The 22846-nt window shown below is 31.6% G+C and overlaps 1 protein-coding gene across 2 annotated transcripts in view; it reads left to right on the forward strand.

Annotated features, from left to right (window-relative positions):
* The window catches only part of LOC124536906 (synaptotagmin-15-like), a 76931-nt gene extending 71734 nt beyond the window's left edge, over nt 1-5197 (forward strand). For both annotated transcript variants that reach the window (XM_047113569.1, XM_047113568.1), the window contains exon 12: nt 4512-5197. In XM_047113569.1, coding sequence (XP_046969525.1) covers nt 4512-4639 — 128 coding nt within the window. In that variant the 3' untranslated portion in view covers nt 4640-5197. The remainder of the gene's footprint in view (nt 1-4511) is intronic.
* Nucleotides 5198-22846: the final 17649 nt, after the last annotated feature.

The raw sequence follows: 22846 nt of genomic DNA on the forward strand, positions 1-22846 counted from the left end.
CCTTACCATTAAGTTTATCATTCGTATTTTAATATCAGACCGTACTTAAATAATATCGTAAAAGATGACCTCATAAAACGACCTTATCTATTAACAAACCTTACGAGAAAAAACCTCAAGTATGCACGTCACGTGGGACGTAAATAACTCACTCAGTTCCCCTATTTTAACTTTGTCCCATGTGAATAGGATCCTTTTATGGGAACTAACCTTATCAATCTATTTAATAGCCCAAGACATGCTATAAATATACATTCGTTTTAAAACAAAAATATAACATTGAATTTGTGTACTTAATGAACTGCATCCTTTACGTCAATAAAGTGAAAATTCAAAGTTTTCACCTTAAAAATTCAAAGGACTTAAACAAAACGTGAATTATTATTGCAGAGGTAATAAATATATATTGAATAATTGCACGAAAAATGCTTAACGTATATACGAAAATTAAGATTAACGAAATATTTTTATTGAATACTAATGGTCGCCCGCAGCTCACGTTTTAGGGTATTGGTTGGCATGAGTCGGACAAAAAGTAGCCTTTCTTGGAATTCAATTTTGTTTCATACCAAATTTCATAAAATTCGCTTCAGTGGTTTGGACGTGAAAGAACGACAGATATCTATCTATCTATCTATATATATCTATCTATCTATCTAAATGGAACTTTCTAATAAATATATATTGAATGATTGCATGAAAAAGAGCCTTAACGTATGTACGGAAACGAAAAATTAAAGTATATCCTTTCTTGGAATTCAAGTTTGTTTCATACTAAATTTCATAAAATTCGCTTCAGTGGTTTGGACGTGAAAGAACGACAGGCAGACAATCAGTTACTTTTAGATATATGTATATTGTGTTACGAATGCTTACAACAGATACACCGACAATAGTAGGAACGAATATGCTATGTCCCTTGTGACTGTAATTACACTGGCACACTCATATTTCAAACTGGAACAATACAAATTAGCTCTATTTGACTGCAGAATAATTGATGAGTTAGTGGTGCATAGGTACGCGTAATAACTTGGAAAATTGTATTTTGAATTTTAATAAATCTTCATCAATAAATATCTTATATCAATAAAATATGACACATCTCCTTTTTTGTTAAAAGTCCTGTCAATTTTATATTATCTATACATATAATATAATTGGAGTGTCTGATTGTAATATTAAAATAACCGATTTTAACTAACATTTTTTTTTTATTAACATAAGAATACAACATTAAATGCTTAAATATATAATAATACAAATATGAACTAAAACTAGTTACTGTATAAATCTTGACCGCGTGGAATGGTGGCAAGAATGCTAGTAGCATTTCCCCGTTGAATCGCAATTCCGATCCTCTGGGCAAAAAACGAACCAGCCCTCCTGCCACCAGCGGAGGCAATGAGGCGAGGTGTTATACTTTTGATGAAGCTTTTTGCACCACTACTCCAAGGGCCAAGCGTTTCGACAGCAAATGGAACAAAAAAGTAATTAGATATAATACACGAATATTTAGTTATTTTTTTGGCTTCAGCTTTTTCCGCAGCGGCACCGGCTCTTAACATTGTTTCTCGGATATGAGATGGGGCCAACGTGTCAACACATGTAGCGTCCCACACAAGGGCCCGACCTCGTTCCCAGGGAACCAATGTTAATCCATCAGGTCTCTTACCATTACCACGACTAATTCCACGAGGCTCAGTAAGAGCAGGAACGTCGATGGTGGCAAGAGCCCTTTTTATTATGTAATGGAACCGTGGCGGAAATGCCTACCTGAACTCCTTCGGCAAGAGAGACCATGTAAACCGAAAGAGTCCACCTCCTTTCCACACGGGGATCTGTGCTCAGAACACAGAGGTGTTTCCAGTCGGAGACTAATCGATATGCGAAAACATTCATTATCTAAAAGTGTCCCAAAATTTTTAGAGGGTAATGAATTCAAACAGTGACTAGACTCTTTAGATGATAATGCTAGAAACCTGGCACGGTCTTGAGCACTTGTTAAATTTTGTGTCAAACTGTTTAGTGTAGCGTTAACAAATGAAGAATCCCAAAGTTTTTGTTTTGTAACTTCCTTAGGGATATCATCATTAGAGCACTTTATCTTCCAGGTCTCTATCGCCTCAGTAACATTCATGATTTTTACTAATTTTCATTTTAAAATTTCTGAAATGCTATGTACAGAAGAAAGAAAGGCCGGGAGGGCAACACTTGAAATTTTTCTCACGCCGATGCCACCAAAAGGAATGGGAAGTGTAGCTTGAGTCCAAGAATATTCATCAACAGATAAATTTAGAATTTTTTCTAATCCTTTTTTAAGGGTGGCATCGATTTGATTGGTAAGACTAGGATAATTCCAGATTGGGCTCGCACGTAGAATGTACATAAATTTTGGAACAAAAAGGCAATTTTTTAAGATGGTATAAGCTATATGAGAATTTAAAATGCCCAGTCTCTCAAAATTGACCGAAAATATTTTAATTTTATCGTTAAGAATAGGCCTATGCCTATGCCCTTATCAAATAGTGGTGCACCAAGGAGGCAAAGTGTATCTTTATGAAGAATTTTTATATTAGGTGCAATTTTATTAAATTTATCTATTGCCAAACTAATATTTTTGTGAGTTAAATTGTCCGTAAAAAAAATATCACATTTTGAAAAATTAAATTTAAGACCAATTTTATCAAATTGTTCTTTAATTTTAATTAAATCTTCAATAACAACATCTACTTTACCTCCTATAGTTCCATCATCTAGATTCCAAACGTTTAATTTAGATTTTAAATTCGAAATGCAGCTATGAATACCTAAGCTAAAAAGAGCAGGACCCAGTGGATCTCCTTGCTGAAGGCCTACATTAGAATGAATTGTATCTTCACCAAAAAATAATTTGGAAAGTGAAATATAACATTGCCAAACGTATGGGTAAATTTCAGGCAGATTAGAGAAGACTTCGTTAAGCAAGGTTCCTCTATCTAAGGAGTTAAAAGCATTCATTACATCAACTTTCAGAAGTACCTCGGCTTCGTTTCCTTTTAGAAAGGTATGAGTAGAGTGTACTGCTGCTTCACAACCACCTCTGCTTCCAAAACCGAGTTGAATTGGTTGAAATTTGGTTTTTAGGGTGGAGACTATATGCCTACATGCTAATTTAAACGCCAAACGGCGAAAAGTGGTCCCGATTGCTATTGGACGGATACTTCCGTCTTTTTTATTAAAGGCACAAAGTCTTGCACCATAAAGATGTGAACCAAAAGGATGAAATCACCTTACCAGATAGCATAAAATTGCAAAGATTAGTTATGTCACTTAATAGGGCCCTGCCAGCGTCACCGGCCGAGGCACTCACAAGATCTTTAAGATGTTGTGGAGTGATATTATCAATGCCACTAGCAGACCCGCTAGAAAATGACATAATAGCGGCATAGGTATCTGCATCCTTAACCTGTAAATAATTGTTCTGTGTAGGCGGGGGCGGAACTTTTGAAATGACTTTCACTGGTAGATATTTTATTTGATGTAATAAGGAGTAACTTGGGGTACTACGATAAGATTTTTGATAAATTGAAACGGGCACGAAGTCGCGGGACCAGCTATAAAACGTGGGGCCGCCCCCACAACAAATTGTGCATTAGTATGAGCGATACTCGTGCTTACAAGATCCCTTAGTTGACGTGAAATGAATAATATAATAATTACGCGATATCACAAATTAGGTTATATTTGTTAGTGCACGCCGATAACTTAATGTAGAGGGGCACTCGTTAGTGAACAGACCATACTGGGAATTTGTATTCGTTATTGTTGTATCACTATAATGTATCACCCAGACCATCAGCCGTTTGTTTTATTATTCTAGGCGTAATTTATAAATAAAAATTTTAACAAAAAGAAAAACCGACTTCAAACAAAACACTAATTTAAAACAAATAATTATGCACTAAAAAGTAATAAAAAAATTGCTTATTCAACAAATTTTTTACATTCATTCTCAGTAAAATGAAATGAAAAATATTACTTAAAAGTCGGTTTACGATTATATAACGTTGTGTTATATTTAGAGTCCAGTGAAAAGTTATGAGGTAACAAACATAAAAAATACAGACGAATTGATAACTTCCTCCTTATTGAAGTCGGTTGAAAAAAACTACTAAATCTAAACTTATATTAGAAGATGTAGCGCATTTCGGAAGAGATATCAGTACATTGGTATTATATATTGTTGTATAAGTAACTTTCCGTCGTAGTTACATCTGATTTAATATAATAACGTGACAAGCCTGAATTACCTACTTTTACAAATTAATGTTTACGTATGTTGTAAATAATATTATATAAGACATAAATACACAAAACTTATACGTTAAAGAAAACATCATTATATTAGTCTAAATTGTAGACAAAACATTGCTCATAAATTAGGAATTTTGTTAAATGAATTTAAAAATATTGTGTTTGTGTTACCAACATTAATATTTGAACGCATTAAAAAAAATGAATATTTTCAGATCGCCTTTTAGGGAAGTTTGTGCTGGGCTCGTATATGTTCGCACGAGGTCGCGCCTTACAGCACTGGAATTCAGCGATATCAAGTCCAATGGAACAAGTGAAGCAATGGCATCCACTTACAAACTAGACAACAATCACGCCCAATGACAACCGATCTCTTAGATGTAAGTTACAAGTACCTAACCTCACGTAGATGCCGACGGAAGAGTGAAAAGACTTGTGAGTTTGTAAATTCTAAAACTATATAAAAATACACACACTCTTAATTTTTAATCTATGCCTAACGATGTATTTTTAATTAATCTTTACGATATGTATAGTGTTGTTATGAAGCTCACAAACGTATTATGAGTACAGATATCAAAGTTCTTATGAAAAAATTTGTTCGATAATTTTAGTCAAAGACAATTTTATTTTCCAAAAGCATAAACCTATTGACTTATTCTTAAACATAAGATATCTTTTTAAGCATGTCTGTCAAACGTTAGCGTCAAAAATCTGAAATCCATTCCGTGCATGCTCAGTTATCTCATCGTATAAATGTCAAGGATAAATGTCAGGGCATCGACGTGTGGTTCAATTTTCTAGTCGACTACGTCACGAACAGCTACGAATTCCTAATTGCTAGCCCGATTTCACTTCCGGGCATGTCTCGGAGCGCGAACTGTGCCAACGCAATGCATTTTGTTTATATAACCATTCATGTTGACATTTACTAATTAATTATATTAAATATTCATTATTGTATTATAATTAGTAAGTTACGTTTTGAATTTGGAAAGCGCATGTTTAAATAAATCTATTTTCAAGTGTATATTGTCAGCTACGCACAAATGTTGAATTATATAGATTTAAATTTTTTTTATCAGATTTATTTTTGTGAAATTTTCACAAGATTTTATATGGAAAAGTATTTTATTAGCAATAAATTGTTTAAATCTATAATAAATATACGTTTAGGATATAAATTTCCGTCTGAGTTTCGCTGACGCTTACTATCAAATCCAGCAGAATAGATACGGATGAGAAGTCGCCCAGGTAAAAAATCGATCTTTCTACTTGACTTCGTACAGCGAGAGGACGAATGTGCGAATTCAAGATGAATGGGAAATCGTGCTGGGCTGCAATTATCTGATCGAATAACCTATGATACGATTTTAACGTAGGTTTAACTCAACTTTCAAAAGGATTTAATAGTACAACAAAGACATAAAAAATATTCTAGTTTTGAAAACTAGAATATTTTCTATGTATGGATTCAAACTCGAACTCAGGAATCTTCATTATTATTTTTATTGAAACTTCCAATAGCTGTTCGTCGTAGTTGATCATATTTATTTATAATTTATCAAATCAGATTATTATATACTAAAACATAATAGACATATAAGTTTTATTTATTAATAAATTTTTCGAAAATACCGCTATTTCAACCTTAAAATGGTCATTTTATGCATCTACTTTCGAATATTTATTATTTTTTTATCAAACTCAAATTATACTATAGTATAGGTGCAAATATCTTATATTAATTACAATTTTATCATATCTACTTAAAACATATGATATATAAACAGATAATATATTACAAAATAACATATTAATATATACAGGTATCAAAGAAGTTTATCAATGTTATTGTGAAATAAATACTTCTAATAGAAAGTCATCATTATATTTATAACGTATATTTTTATGTTAGCACTATTTTTATATCTACGATTCCCCATACATACATTGTTGTATAGAATATATTTATGAGACACTACAAGTATTAATTGGGATTAATCTGTCAAATGTCATAAGTAACAAGACACCGCGATCAGAGAAGATATTTTTATATAGTTCCTAGCTAGCATAATCTTTTTTGATTTTACATGAAGAATAAATTCTTATTCCTTTATTTTTTTTATGGTATAGGTTGGTGGACGAGCAGATGGGCCACCTGATAGTAAGTGGTCACCATTACCCATAGACAATGACACTGTAAGAAATATTAACTGTTCCTTACATCGTCAATGTGCCACCAACCTTGGGAACTAACTTAACACATGTGATGTAATAAACAATTTTATCACTACTTAGTAATTATTGAAAAATTCCTTTATTGTGATGTCAAATTATTCGATGACAGTGGTATTATTTTTGACTGCCCAATAAATAGATAGATATAAATTTCTTTTTAGTATCCTTTAATCAATGGCGTGACTATTTCTTCTCACAAGTAGGAGAGCTGAAAAGACCGTCCGTTCAAATGTAACACATTTGAACGGACAAGAAAATGTTGTATTATAATGGTTGAATTAAGGGTTGATTTGGATAATTTACAATTAGTATGTTTATTCGATCAACATTTATTAGAATAATGAAAACTTCTTAGCTTTGTATATCGTTGATCTTCCTTTTTTCTTTCAAAACGACTTAATAATAATCTTTATATTATATTTATTAAATATATAAATCTGTATTCATTTGTTATAAAATTTAGTTAAAATAACATTTGTTTCTACGTTTCTTAAACCATAATAAACAAACTCTATGCTCTATGTCTATGCAGTGTACATAGTTATTATTGTGATGAAGGTTACTTATGTCTTGTGTCAATATGATATATGTTGAAATATAAAATATATATTTATAATATGTATAATAAATTAACATAGTTGTGATTTATTTGTTCAAAGTATGTCTCTTTTAATTCGATATTATTTATCATTATAACCATAACATAACATGTAACCATTAACTAGGATATTGTGATAAACACCAATCATTCTAAATATTTACTTACATTTTAAATATATTAAATATTCGATAATTAAATATAATATTATATCATAATATATTAATATTGTATGTAGTAGTTATACATTCGATATTGTGCAAACGAAGAAATAAATGGTGTAACGCCAAATTGGCTGCATATTCGTCTTTTATTTGTCACCCTACCTCAAGAACAAAACTACCCTGTGAATATAAAAAACGTAAAATTATAGATATATAGGTTGGTGGACAAAGCAACTGGACCATCTGATGGTAAGTGGTAACCACAATAGACAATAGCGCTGTAATTAATATTAATCTTTCCTTACATCTGGGGAACTAATGTATTGTCCCTTATGCCTGTATAATAGTAACATTGGTTCAATCACCCTTCAAATCTGATAATTGGGTGGTGAACCAAATAAAGCTTTTTAAATGTTATAGAAACTACAAACACTTTAATAAAACAAGTTATGGGTATATTTTATACTCTGTGTGATCCGATTGTAACATTATAATTTTGACTCTACATTGAATGTTTTGGTTTAAGTTTAAAAATGTATTCCAATATTCGTTCTAAACCGGCTTATTCTGGTTTCCAAAACAATGAAAGTACATCAATTAATTAGCAACAACGCCTACTCCGGCGTTTCGATTTTCAAATTACTATACCGACGAAGGTTCGCCGTCAGAATATTGAATAGCCAATCGTTGTACAGTCGCAAGCAGCTCTTCGTTAAACATGTGTGACGCAGGGAAATTATCATTTTCATAGGGTAAATATCCAAGGATGGAAAACCATTACAGTTGTTGGATGTACGTGTCGCAATATTTCTGATGTAATATATATGTTCGTGCTTTCCTTCGCATACAAGAATAGTTATCTAAATATTATTTTTGTTCGACATAATTATTACCATCCAAAGTCAACGAAATAATAATTGAACGTTATATTTGCTCACGTAACGATAACATTGTATTTATATTTCCGTAAGTAGAAAGGGTTAACAGTCCATCAAGATCATTTTTCTCAATTATACGTGGAAGTATCGAGTTGAAATTATCAAATACAAGTCTGTAGTCCGTTGAAAAATCTTAATCAAACGTAAGTCAATACAATCAAAAGATACGATCATTTATGCTCCATTTAATTTTACACTCACGAGGAATCAAATATTATCCGGGTTCTCCCCATTAACCTAGATTAATTAAATTTGACAAGTAGTTATGACATGCACCACAGAGAAAGAAATATGAAAATCATATACTAAAATTGAATTACAAAACAAAAAAACTAATAACATACTTATTGCCCTTATCTCTTGCTCTTGAACTCAACAAATTTTACCCTTGAAAGTAAGACTTAAGTATTTTATATAATTAATCCAAGTAAGACTTCAGATGTAATTTGAAACTTCGCGAGTATCTGTATATCGAATGATAGTTTCATAAAATTAAGCAATCTGATAATGAATCCCAGACAGAGATAATGATACCCATCAATAATAAGTTAAGACTCATTTATTTTTACGAATGTAATGAATCACGTTAACAGAGATTTTTCTAAACAATATAATTCAACGTTGGAAGATACTTAATAGGTCTCATGATATCTTAATCTAAATCACAACATTTTACTAGGTATGATTTTATTTAATTGTATTATTTTCTGATTCTATATAATTAAATGACAAGATGTTTTTAATATATTTATTACATCATGATAATAATATGCAAATATTTTACCTGTTCCTACGTCGATTACAGGGTATCCAACTTAAAGTCACTTTCTGCTTAGAAGTTTTACTGTTCACTTAGTTGTATTATATTAATATACCTTCGTACAGTTATTCTCTCTTATAATTATATTTCCATTTGACCGATAAGGATAGTAAAACTCATATAAAAACATTAATGAGTAAGGCATATTAGTCGATATGTCTTACTTATATTATATCAAAATATAATTGTTGTAACTGACATACTCTCTTATTAAAATGGTGTAAAAGTATAACTACTAAGTTTCTTGCCGTTTCTTTCAGTAGAATTAACATTCCGATCCGTTGGTAGATTTAAATTTAATGCGAAACTGAAACATAGTCCTAAAGTGCTTTTATAAGCTATTCGAATGAATTCGAATTTTAAGTGTAAATTTTTTGAAAACATGAATTCATATTTTCGTAACATTTTTGTTAATAAGCCTGCACAATATTGTCATCATAAATAAAAACCTTTAACCTTTTTTTATTATCGTCTTTACTGGCCACTTAATTAAAGCTCATAAGCTCGTTCGTGCTACTAAAGCTGATGTTAACTAGGATGACGAAGATGAAAGTGCACTCATTAAAAATAGACTAATGTGAGTCACGTGTACAAAGAAACCTGAAGGAAGCAATCTAATATAGAACACTCAGTGAAAGTTCTCAGAAGATGAGCTGAAGTGTCTAATTAAAAAACGTGACGTTCATGATTCACCCGGTTAAAACGAAGATATATATTATGGATTGAATTGAAAAGGAAGAGATGCGTGCGAATGATTTTTTTTTATGTAGTAGCTTGGCGGACTAGGACACCTGATGGTAAGTGGTCACCATCACCCATAGACAATGACGCTGTAAAAATTATTAACTATTGCTTACATCATCAATGCGAAAACCACCCTTGAGAACTAAGATGCTATGTCCCTTGTGCCTGTAGTTACACTGGCTCACTCACCCTTCAAACCGGAACACAACAATACCGCGTACTGTTAATTAGCGGTAGAATATCTGATGAGTTGGTGGTACCTACCCAGGCGGGCTTGCACAAAGCCCTAACACCAAGTAAATAATTAAATAATAGTAACAATAACAAAAAAAAATCATTTTATGTTTTAAAAAAAGAAATACAGCAGAATGAGACGGAGCGAAAATGAAAAAGAGGGAAAGAACGAGGCAACATAACTATTTTTCCTAAAGTAGCGATTTATGCCAGTTCACTCATCGTAAAAGAACTTCATTCAAAAAAAGAATGGAATAACTTTATACAGAACTACTGAACGCGATGTGTCTACATCGATAAATAGTACAAAGCAAAGTTGCTATTCGTGTGTTTGCCGGCTTGGTTATACTAAACTACGTACCCGACTTTCGTGAAGTTTTCATTCGAAAACTTATTTGACAACCCTTACAGGCATGGTACGTTCCAATTTGTATGTTATAGGCTAAAGGCGACATTTTGCAATTATGTTGCCTGCATATCAAAATACTAATTTACGGTTCTAATACGATATATATCAAATGAACTACTGAATTATTAGTTGTAGTAAATAGAGAACAAAACATATTAAATACTTTTTTAAACTTATAACAAAAATAACTCGTATTCAAATAAAAAATGAATTGATGTTAAGTATCCCTATAAATAAAAATAACAAAGGACGCTTTGCAATTTAGATCAATAGTAACATTTTAACGTATTTGAATACGTGTGGAAAATCCCCACGTTTGGTTCGAAAAGTTTACTGACACAGTACAGGCTGGGAAATTGCTGAGCTCGATACATATTATGTAATGTATAAAACCTTTATTATTTTCAAGATTAACCATTACGGACAACATAACTTTAGAATGCTTTTTTAAGAGCATATAATTATAGGCGGACCTAATAGTGAATTTTAACCATATATACCAGAACACAACAATACTAAGTGTTCCTGCTTACAATAACAGCCTGTAAATTTGTCACTGTTGGCCTAAGATCTCGACCTAGAACTTATTCCACGACGCTGTTCCAATGAAGGTGGTTATACACGTGGCAGAATTTCCTTGAAATTAGTTACATGAAGGTTTCATCGCAATGTTTTCCTTCACAGTTGAGTACAAGATTAATTTATAGGTTACCCACATAAATTGATCTACAAAAATTCCTACCTCCAAGTTAAATACAAATATAATATAAATGAAATATGTATTTAGAAAATTATATAATATAGGCATGTTGACGTTCCTTGCGTATATATGATAAAACGTAGTGATCATTTACAATGACGCTTTATCCAGCTTATTATTATATAACCTAAACTAAGAAACAACAAGAGAAAAGACAGTACTATAAACAAGTTCGAATGGCTCACTATTCTAGTTCTGAGAAAAACTAGCACTTTTTACTTCTTTATTGTATACAATTAAAACCACATGGCACTCTATTTCTAGCGCTGTTTTGAATTCCATATAATCGCACATAGTTTTTCTCATACCTACAGTCTCTTATACTAAATCTTTTTACGAACAAGCAGCTGATTAGGGAAATTATTTGCTTTTGTGTTAGATCTCTTTTCGGTTTTATTTGTACGTAATAATAAATAAATTAATAATTTCTTTAATCAGCTGCTAGCTGTTTAGCTATTTTTACAAAACGTTTTAATTTTTCTCATATAATAATAATCTTCTCGTTTCCCTATTTTGAGAGACGCCGATTGGTGTATTTATTTCGGATCTCGATTGATTTTGTCGTTGTGGGTGTATCATAAAAGTCGTGTTAAAATGGTTTCGGGTCGATATTGAACATTTTTTATGAGAAATTATCAATATTTGTCGAAGTTAATAGTTACATATCTGTGTCAAAAATGAGCGTACACATAGAGTCGTCTTGTACTCGATCTTTATGATGATGACATGACGTTGTAAAAAATATTAACTATACCTTACATCGTCAATGTGCCACCAACCATGGGAACGAAGATTTTATGTCCCTTGTGCCTGTAGTTACACTGGCTCACTCACCCTTTAAACCGGAACACAACAATACTGAGTACTGTTATTTGACGGTAGAATAACTGGTGAGTGGGTGGTACCTACCCAGACGGGCTTGCACAAAGCCCTACTACCATTTGTGAATAATTTTATACACTTCAATATTTCTCTGATCGTTGTTTAGTCTGTTCCGTCTGCGGGTTTATGTAATATGAATTATAAAATCTGATATGGTATTTCAATAAAAATACAAGATATTTTGGCTTGTATATACATTAATCAAAATACCAAAAGATAGGCAGACTTATAAGCAATATGTTTTTGTAAATAACAATTCTGAAGCAAAGAATGTGAGTATTAGATAAAATTAAATATTTGGTAATTTAACTTTGTAGTATTACAATATTTATTTCCATACTCATATTTATTGTATACGAATCATATACCGAAGAAAGCTTTTTGTAAAGATTTTAATTACTGTAATTTTATGTACAAAAATGTAAAGAAACATTTTTAAAATAAACGTAACTAGAATCAATTACTCTCTAGTAGTGTAATAACTTGTTCATTATATTTAATAAGGTAAAAAAATGACGCTTAGCAATTAATTTACTTAAGTGGATGAATTATGTCGTTAGATTAATGTATTGGTATCAGCACTTAATTATATTATTTCAAAATAATTACCTCTCTATGGGAGTTTGTCAAAGGGACCTTTGTTTTGAGATACTACATAACTAAGTCATGATTTATTTTAAGAATCCTGTTCATATATTCTAATCAACTTAAAATTCATTCTTTTCAAAAACAAACTTAAGAAAAGTTAAACATAAAGTAATACGATATTCTTAAAATTGAAAGTAAACTATCTAAATAATAATGAAGTAAAAATTTACATATATTTGTACTAAATTTATTCTCTTACTATATTCTTATTATAATTCTTTGCTCATTAGATGATGATTCTTAGCACATAAGACAATCTTTGTTCTCTCAGAAGTGAACAAAAATAAACATCATTCCCGCATTTTCCTGTTTATTTCTTAGGTTACATTAAGGTAAGATTGTAATAAGGAATTCATGTCAAAATATGTATTTATTATTAATTTTTAATTATTATGGACAGACATAAAATCTACCACCGTTACAGAAATAAATCCAAACTACAGACCTAAGAAGAACCGTTGAAAAAAATTAAAGTATTGATATTTTCTATAGAATTATTTGTAAATAGATTACTTTTTAAAAAAGTAAAAATTAAGAAAATTAAATAAACTACTTGTAAATCAAACGCCCTAGTAGAAAATGTTTTAATTCTTAACGTGTATTTCGTCTAACAAATGAAACAGTGGCAAATTGTATATGCAATAAGGCTTACTATCTCAAATTTCTTTCATGCAACTAACACATCATCAGAAACCGGAAAAGCCTCTAAACAAATATTATGAAATATTCGTGACTTATTTATAGCTGTTGGATAATGTTAAAATTTTATTAAATTTGTAGTTGTAGCACTTATAGTATAGATATAGATATTTTTGATTTACGAATAATATTTATATTCTTCGATGCTTAGAAACTAAAACAGAAAGCAAAAACAAATATTATTAAAGAAATATATGAAAGTAATAAAGTGGGGTCTACTAAACTCATATACGACGTGGTCAATGTCGCGTTATTATATTTTCTGGTGCTGCACACTATGAGGGGTTCAAAAATAATTTGCAAGAATTTTGTTTCAAGTTTTTCACAACACAATTTAGGCTTATATTCCAAAGTATGAATAACTTATTTAAATTTCAAATAATATCGACTTCATTATTATATTTATCAAGTTACAATAACAAAACTTTTAGCTTTTGTTTTCGATAAACTTGTAACGATGTATTATAATTATTTTATAGGTCAGATAATATTAGAATATTTTGTAACAACAAATTACGACGACAACAGGACACAAATTAACTTAGGTCAGCTGTTGGGCAGGACTAATAGTTTTACGTACTAAAAAGGATTCATTGACACATATGACATAATGCCATAAATCAGCGCTTGAAAAACACGGCTATGAGATCTACAAGGTTTTACGCTATCCACTAGACCAACGGCAGGCTTGAAGCATCAACTTACAAAAGGCATTAGCTAGTTTATAATGAAATAGGTATTTCTCGTTAAACTGAAATATATATGAGATAAAATTTTAAATGACTGATTGGAACCCCAATGACACGTCCTAATCTCTTATTACAGAATGGCCCAAAAAGTCCCTCAAACTTCAGTAATTAATCTCAATCAATTATTCTCATCTAATACGATATCATATAAGAGAACTTTTTTATTTTGTAAATTGTACATTCATGTACTTTATCCTAGTAAGAGAGTCGAGATGGCCCAGCGGTTAGAAGGAGGACGTTTTAACCGATGATGACGGGCTCAAACCTGGGTAAGCGCCACTGATTGTTTTTTTATAAATTTTTAATTCATCTGGTACTCGGTAGTAGTAGAAAGCAGGTGTATAATTGCAACGAAATTCTTACAAATATAAATCTACCAACCCGGATTGAAGCAACATAGTGGAATATGCTCCTAACCTTCAAAGGAAGAGGAGGCCTTAGCCCGACAATGGGGAATTCAGGCTGACGTGTGGGTGTATACTTTATCCTGTAACATTTTCAATCGATTACATAAATAGTGTTCAATAACATTCGTTATTCAAATATCTTTCTCAATAATATATACTTATTCAAATGTTATTTGAATAAATAAAATGTATTCAAGTCATATAAATAGTACAATATAATACATTTATCGTTTAGTAGAAAGTATATAGTAACTTTCTTTAACATTTGTTTTAGTAAAACAGTATCAATCTGTAAATATAGGTAGGTTTCCTCACAGTATTACGCTTCACCGCCGAGTACGAGACGGAGTATAAAAACAAGCTAACCATGAACTTTCAGTTATAACCCTGATATAATCCGCAATCTTTGATAAATATTTAGGTCTTCGCTATCATAGAGCCCTATAATGTATATATATAAAAATATGATTATGTTCATGTAAAACATGTTCTCAAAGATTTCGATCAAGAGGTCCCAACGGAGACCAGCCAACTGCGCCGTGCACACTATACTGTACAAGTATTTGGGTACTCTTTATTCCCCAACTCTCATGATCCGATAGAACTGCTACACGACCGGTTAGACAAGAAAAGAGAACAAACATAACAATACGTATACGTACTACGTTAATTTATTTGAATTAAGAGCTGATATTGCCCAGTGGTTAGAATGCGTGCATCTAAACCGGTGATTTCGGGTTCAAACCCAGGCAAGTACCACTATATATATATGTGTGCTTAATTTGTGTTTATAATTCATCTTGTGCTTGGCGGTGAAGGAAAACATCGCCAGGCTGCATGTGCCCAATTTCATCGAAATTCTGCCCCATGTGCTTTCCACCAGCCCACATTGGAACAGCGTAGTGGAATATGTTCCAAATCCTCCTTAATGGGAGAGGAGGCCTTAGCCCAGCAGTGGGAAATTTACGACCTTATACTTTACTTAACTAATAATCGCGGGATCTGTATCCATATAACAAGCCAGTAGATCAACTAGATGATTGTACATATTTTCTACTTAAACAATAAAACAAGATGAGATTAAGATTTTATAATTAATACAATAAACCTTACTAATAATTCTTGTAATAAGCACCACGCATAGACTTTAGCATTTGTATTTTAAATATCGAAAAAGAAAAACTCCTGAGTTTCTAGGCGGTTCTTTTCGGTATCTAGTAGAATCTACATTCCAAGCCGGTGGTAGATTCGCTTAATATACTTTGTAAAATGTCAATTCAAAAGTGCTCGTAAAAGCCTCCTTGAATAAAGTATATTTTGATTTTGATCCCCGTAAACTGTGGACTATTATGTTGTGCCCAGTGCTTTGTGTGATAATGCAATTGAAGAGTCACTGAGTTACTGCAACTACAGTTACTGTAGCTCACTCACGCTTCAGACCCGAACACATAAATCCTTTATATAACGCTCTTTGACGGTAGAATCTGTGATTGGTGGGTGAATAGTCAGACGGATTTGCACAATTTAATTTATTTATTTATTTATTTATTCGGGTTTAACAAACAGCGTCACAATAGGTCTAAATACTAAGCTTAGATTTAAAAATACATAATTGTGAAACCAACACCGTTAACCACAGATTACTACTAAAGTTATTGAGAGATAGACGATACAATTTTTATATATTTTTCTTAATTTGTATGTATAAATAATTTATTTATTTAACTGAGGAACAAAAAAAAAAAATAAAGAGAAATAACAAATTTTAAAGTAGACAGAATAAATTAAAGTATAGTAAATAAATAGAAGAACAACAATTTTGGTAGCTCAAAAAAAAAAACAAAAAAAAATAAACAGAAAATAAAATAAAAAAGAAAAATAAAGTGGATTAATTACTTATTAGTTAAAAGTTGTTTCTAACTAGGAACTTACATAAGTTTATTTTACTTCTGTTATAACAGTGCATTAAAATCTTGCAACTTATCCAGAATAGATTTTTTATAACAACCAGGGGTGTTCATAAAGATATCTACATCATTGAAATATTTATTGTATATTTCGATCAGGCGATACATGGGCGAGCGTTTACCAGTATTAGTACGAGTTTTTGGTAAAGAAAAAAGTGATGCAGTGCGGCATGCTCTTATGTGTGGCCTGATCGGTACTTGGCAGCAAATTTTATTTATAATATTAATACAGTCGTACTTGTTATGGCATAAGTCATACAATAACATCGCTTGTAATTGTAATCTTCTAGATACTAATCGCGTTAACTTGTATTTTTCTAAAAGTATGGAATAGGGAAGGCGGCTGTGGTAGCACTTAAAATGAAGGTATCGTAGGAATTTCCTTTGCACTCTTTCAATTCTCTCAGCATATGTGTTATAAAATGGATCCCATGCAGCAACTGCGTATTCTAGTTGAGAAAGTACCAACATTTTGAAAAGATGGACAAGTGTGGTCGGGCGTTTAAAATCACTACAGGCACGAACAATAAAAGCGTAAATTTTGTACGCTTTATCACAAATATTGTCAACGTGTAGGTCAAGTGTTAGCTTACTATCCAAAATTACTCCAAGGTCTTTAATATTCTGAACCCTTTCAAGAGTAGTATCACATATTGAATAATCGTATATACTAACCTTTCTTTTCTTAGTAAAAGTTATAATTTTACATTTACCTGAATTGAGTTTGAGTTTATTTTTGTTACAGTATTCGTTAAGTCTAATTAAATCTTCCTGAAATTTGTCGTGATCAGAACTGTCAGTAATAGTACGATATAATTTAAGGTCGTCAGCATATAACAAATAATTACAATTAATGAAACAGTCACTAATATCATTAATAAAGAGAATGAATAGTAGTGGTCCAAGAATAGATCCCTGAGGGACGCCCGAGGTAATTGTAACAGTACCCGACTCATATCCATCTATAGCAACTTTCTGAGTTCTATTTGTAATGTAAGATTTGAACCACCTCCAGAGATTACCTCGAATACCGTTAAAGGCTATTTTATCTAGTAGTATTTTATGATCTACACTGTCAAATGCTTTCCTAAAGTCCGTATATATACTGTCTGTTTGTACGTTGTCATCCAGATTCTCAAATAATTCAGTTGTATAGACTAAAAGATTTGTAGTAGTGGAACGTCTACAGACAAATCCATGTTGTTGCGGAATTATGCTGTTATGAAGTAGTGGATATATGCTACTGTGTATAAGTTTTTCAAATAGCTTCATTACGGCAGGAAGGATGGAAATTGGCCGATAATTAGTTACGTCTCTTTTTGAGCCTCCTTTATGTACCGGGGTAATTCTAGCAGATTTCCATACCGTTGGGCATACCCCCTCCCTTAAAGATTTATTATAAAGTTCGAATAATGGTATATAAATTGTTGAAGCAGTATTTTTAAGGAAAACGGACGGAATGTTGTCAATACCAGCACTTTTAGAGGGATCTAAGTCGTTAAGCTGTTTTTTTATTTTATTCTGTGGTATAAATATATCAAATATGATATTTTCAGTTCTGGTTTCTATATCCAGGTTATTAATATCAGTGTAACTATACGACTTGGATATGTCAGTTGGTTGGAATACAGATTGAAAAAAATTTGAAAAAAGCTTACATGCCTCCAGGCCAGTATTGGCAACGGAACTCATGTAGTAAATATTGGTAGGGATCTCTGATTTATTTTTGCGATTGTTAATGAATGTCTGAAAATATTTTATATTTACTGTTACAGCATCTTCGACTTTATCAATATATCTGTTATAGCATATTTGCGATTCCCTTTCAAATCTTTTACGATACATAGAAAATACTAGGTAATCAGATTTGTTTCTGTATATTTTCCATTTTATCCAAGCGTTATTCTTGTTTTTGAAAATGTGTATTAGCGCAGGGCTAAACCAGACAGGAAAGCCAGAGCTAGATACTACTTTAAAAGGAAGGCGTTGGCGTATGATGTTATATATGTGTTCATAAAAGATATTTGTACATAGTTCAGTGCTTTTATTTTTAAATAGCTCCTCCCAATTAATTTCAATAATGTCTTGATTAATTTTTACATAGTCGGCATTTTTAAAGCAAAACTTAGTTTGTGGATTGCTTGGTATATAGTTGTCTATACCATCAAAAGGCATTAATACACAAAAAGGAGGGTGATATACATCCACTGGCGTCAACGCTATCGTTGGAGAATAAGTTTTGGAATTATAGATGTTTGTAATAAATAAGTCTAGTAATCGACTTATATTATTTTTGAAATTATTTATTTGTACGCAATTAAATAAAGATAAAAAATTGACTAAGTAAGAGTTAGGAGGGCTATAAATATTTAAATTTGAAGGCTTTGTTGTATTACCATCGAAGTGCCAGTCAATGTTAGGTAAATTAAAATCACCAACCAAGCAAAAGTTTTGTATATCCGAAAATTGAATAAAATCACGAATATTATTGAAGTAAGAATGATAAACTTCGTTATCCACTCGTGGTGGAATATATACAGCACTTACCATATATCGACATTTTCCAGTGCGTAATTCTATTAGCAGATGATCAATAATTGGGGGTAGGTGCATGGGCGTGGCGGCCGAGGGCGCGCTGAGCACGCACAGCGCCGAGCGGAGCGAGCGCAGCACCGCCACCAGCACGCCGCCGCCGTCATGGCGTGATGTAGCTTCTCGGTTCCGATCACTGCGATACACGTGATAGCGGGAGTCGACAAACTCATTGTTCGCTATATCAGTATGTAGCCATGTTTCCGTTAGTATAATAATATCGTAATTATGCGTTAATATATTCATATAAATTGTATTTAATTTAGTTCTTAATCCGCGACAGTTTTGGTAATATATTGATAATGTATTGTTATTCAAAGTATCGAATTTCGTTGTTGAAAGTACAAAGTATCGTTACACAGTTTAGTATACTTAGATATTAAGGTCTTACTACTATATTTAGTCATGATTCCTAGAAAATAAAATGATCCACAATGCTGAAATATATTTATCAGAATGCAAAGGACACACCGTACGATATAACTTATTGACACTATTCCATGTTCGTTGCTAAATATTTTGTTAATTACTACCCGGATAATGTAACAAAAAGTTAATTCATGATAATTTCTGTTATAATATACGCCTGACAGAGGTATTTTTCTTAAAATTTTACAATAAAAATAAATAAATACCAAATGATACCTGTTAATTAACTGCTACTTGATTTTTGCCATATCATGTTTCGAACGGATAGCAAGCACTGGTGATGTTTCAGATTTACGCACAATAAGTATTTATTCCTTAAAGATGGATAGATAGATAAATTATAAACCATCGGATTGGAATATAGATTTTACGTGGACTCTAACTCTTTGTTGTACATACAATGTATAATCAAAAATAATATGCCATCTTGTTATTTCACATCAAAGAGGTGCATATTGAAAGTAACTTTGAACGTTTCTATATCAATACAGTTAAATTAGTTTTAATGAAAGGGGGAAACAATGAGACAACAAACTGTTTGAGTGTTTAATTAGTAAATAAATCGTTTGTAGATTTACTTGGTGGTAGAGCTTTGTGCAAGCCCGTCTGGGTAGGTACCACCCATTCATCCCATCAGTTATTCTACAACCAAACAACAGTACTCAGTATTGTTGTGTTCCGGTTTAAAGGGTGAGTGAGCCAGTGTAACTACAGGCACAAGGGACATAATATCTTAGTTGTCAAGGTTACTGGCGCATTGACGATTTAAGGAATAGTTAATATTTCTTACAGCGTAATTGCCTATGGGTAATGGTGACCACTTACCATCACGTGGGTCACATACTCGTCCGCCAACCTATACCATAAAAAAAGATTGGAGATAATAGCCATAAATAGGTAATCCAGAAAGAAATTTTAAAACTTTACCCGGTACATACAAGTCTTAGAAACTTATTACCTGTGTTATTTATATCTTATTATATTAACTATTATTAAACGTTTTATGAGATGGATATAACGTCTCATAAAATATTCTATATTCGGCAATGGAACATCGTAGAGTAACATAACATATAGTCATCGTAAATTCATATTTAATTTCTAAACTAATATTGTTTTCCATTGTAATGAACAAACTTTCAGCCAGGAAGCCTCAAAGGCTAACAATGTGTGCAGGAGACATTAGCTCGCTAGTATGTGCTCACTGTTAGCTTATCATCTTTGAGCAGCTATTGAGAATACGTTGTCAGGTAGTCTCTGGATAAGAAGCGAAATATTATTGAAAATAATATTGGCATGTATATTTAATGTCACCTACCTACATATACCTATATGATCTATGTTTTATTAAACATATAGAGGCTTGTGTACATCAATACATAAACATAAAAGGAATTGCTTAAATATAAAAATAAATACTTAAAGATTATATTATATAGATATGTATATAATATTTTTAAATGAATATAAATGTCACTATGGACCACGTCTTCCACAAAGACAAAGCTTGATTTATAGCGAAGATCATGAAGCTGATGTTTGATAAAAATATGAAACGCCAAAATGAAAAATGTAAAAAAGGATCAGTCAAATTAATATGAGTTCAGTTTGAATTCAGAGACAGTTTTCTTACACAAGAACCTTATTTTGTTTCCTAAATTTTCATGTGCTAAAGAGGATGAAAGAAGACATCGTGAAACAATCCTCATTCATCAAATAAAATAGAGTCACATAAACTAATTAAAATGTTTAAATACATTTTTGTTAATTTTCTTGAAAATCTTTTTTTATATTTGAATAAACGTTTATTAAGGTAATGTATTTTATGTAGAGCCGCGATATCCATAGATATAACATGTGAGTCTAAATCGAACATCGCCGGGCAACCAGCAATTAGCTTTTAGTTGGCAAATTTGTGTTTAGAAATCATTATATTATATACTTCATAAGCGCTTGATGATTTTTTATTTTATTATTTATATAGGACATTTATAATTTTTTATTATTATTTGTCGTGTTTATGTATATGTATCCTATAATAGCGTTAAACAAAAATAAATCCTCTCACCAACTATGTAACTAACTAATAAGCCGAACTAAAACTGTGTTAGGTTTCCGTATTTAACGAGACTAAGAAGATTAGCCAGTCCAATTTTGTATTACCAATAAAACAGTCCTGAAACTTTAACTGCTTTCTCTTGTGTGAAAATTAATTACAAATTGAGAAAAACATTTTTTATAGAGGAAATTATAAATAAGAAAAATTATTGTATTTGTTTCTCTTCGTGTAGACATTATAAAAGTTAATGATATCCTTACTACTTTAACTTCAAGAATCAAACACAAAAGCACTGTGGAATCGTCCATTAATGTGCCACCCGCATGCGACACTACATGTTCGATTGATCCGCAACTTATGTATGTGGGTGTGAGGCTTTATAATAGAATTGTATTTTACAAAATCTGTAACGTTAGTTTTTATATATTCGGCTTAAAATGATTTATTATTGTTACTTTATAGAATCTATATTTTAGTCTTTGATCGATTTTGTCATCGTAAAAATTTATGTCGGATTATTGCATGTGGCCTTCTTTTTAGATAATCCTTTTGACGTTAAATATTAACTTGATATACAGCGGGATAATTTTCATACTAATGGGTTTTATCTTTAATCTGTTGACAGAGCTGTGTTTATCCTTAGAGGACTAACTTAATTACACGCTTCTTAAGACGCCGAAAGCGATTCCATTACAACAGTGTGTTTGTATGTCATCTTTAATTCAAAACGCACTTTAATCAAATTAGTTATAAAGCTAAAAGTTGCGAATTCTACTTTTTATTCAAAATAAGTTGGTAGGCTATCAAATGAACCAATTTATGGTCAGTGGTAAGTAACCGTCGCTTATAGACATTGGCACTTCAAAAAATTTCAACGTTCGGAACTAAAATTTCTTGTGCCTCGCGCCTTGATTTACCCACAATTTTACCAAGGTGCACAAAGTCCTACTACTGAGTAAAAGGTCTGTGAGAAAATTTAAATGACACAAACTCTTGAAATTTCAAAATTGTGCTCCGCAATCAAGTTACATATTACAGAATAGCTCAAAGTGTTACTGAACCCTAAATTTTATATTTTACATACTTATTTTACAGCAATAATTTAATTCTCTATATATATACATATATAGGGGATATTGAGTTCCGATTATGTACAGTCAGGGTAAAAAGTCAGTCTGCTTTACCGATCGAGAATGACATATTGCGTCGC

The sequence above is a fragment of the Vanessa cardui genome, chromosome 17, assembly GCF_905220365.1.
Source record: "Vanessa cardui chromosome 17, ilVanCard2.1, whole genome shotgun sequence".
NCBI classification, from domain to species: Eukaryota; Metazoa; Arthropoda; class Insecta; order Lepidoptera; family Nymphalidae; genus Vanessa; species Vanessa cardui.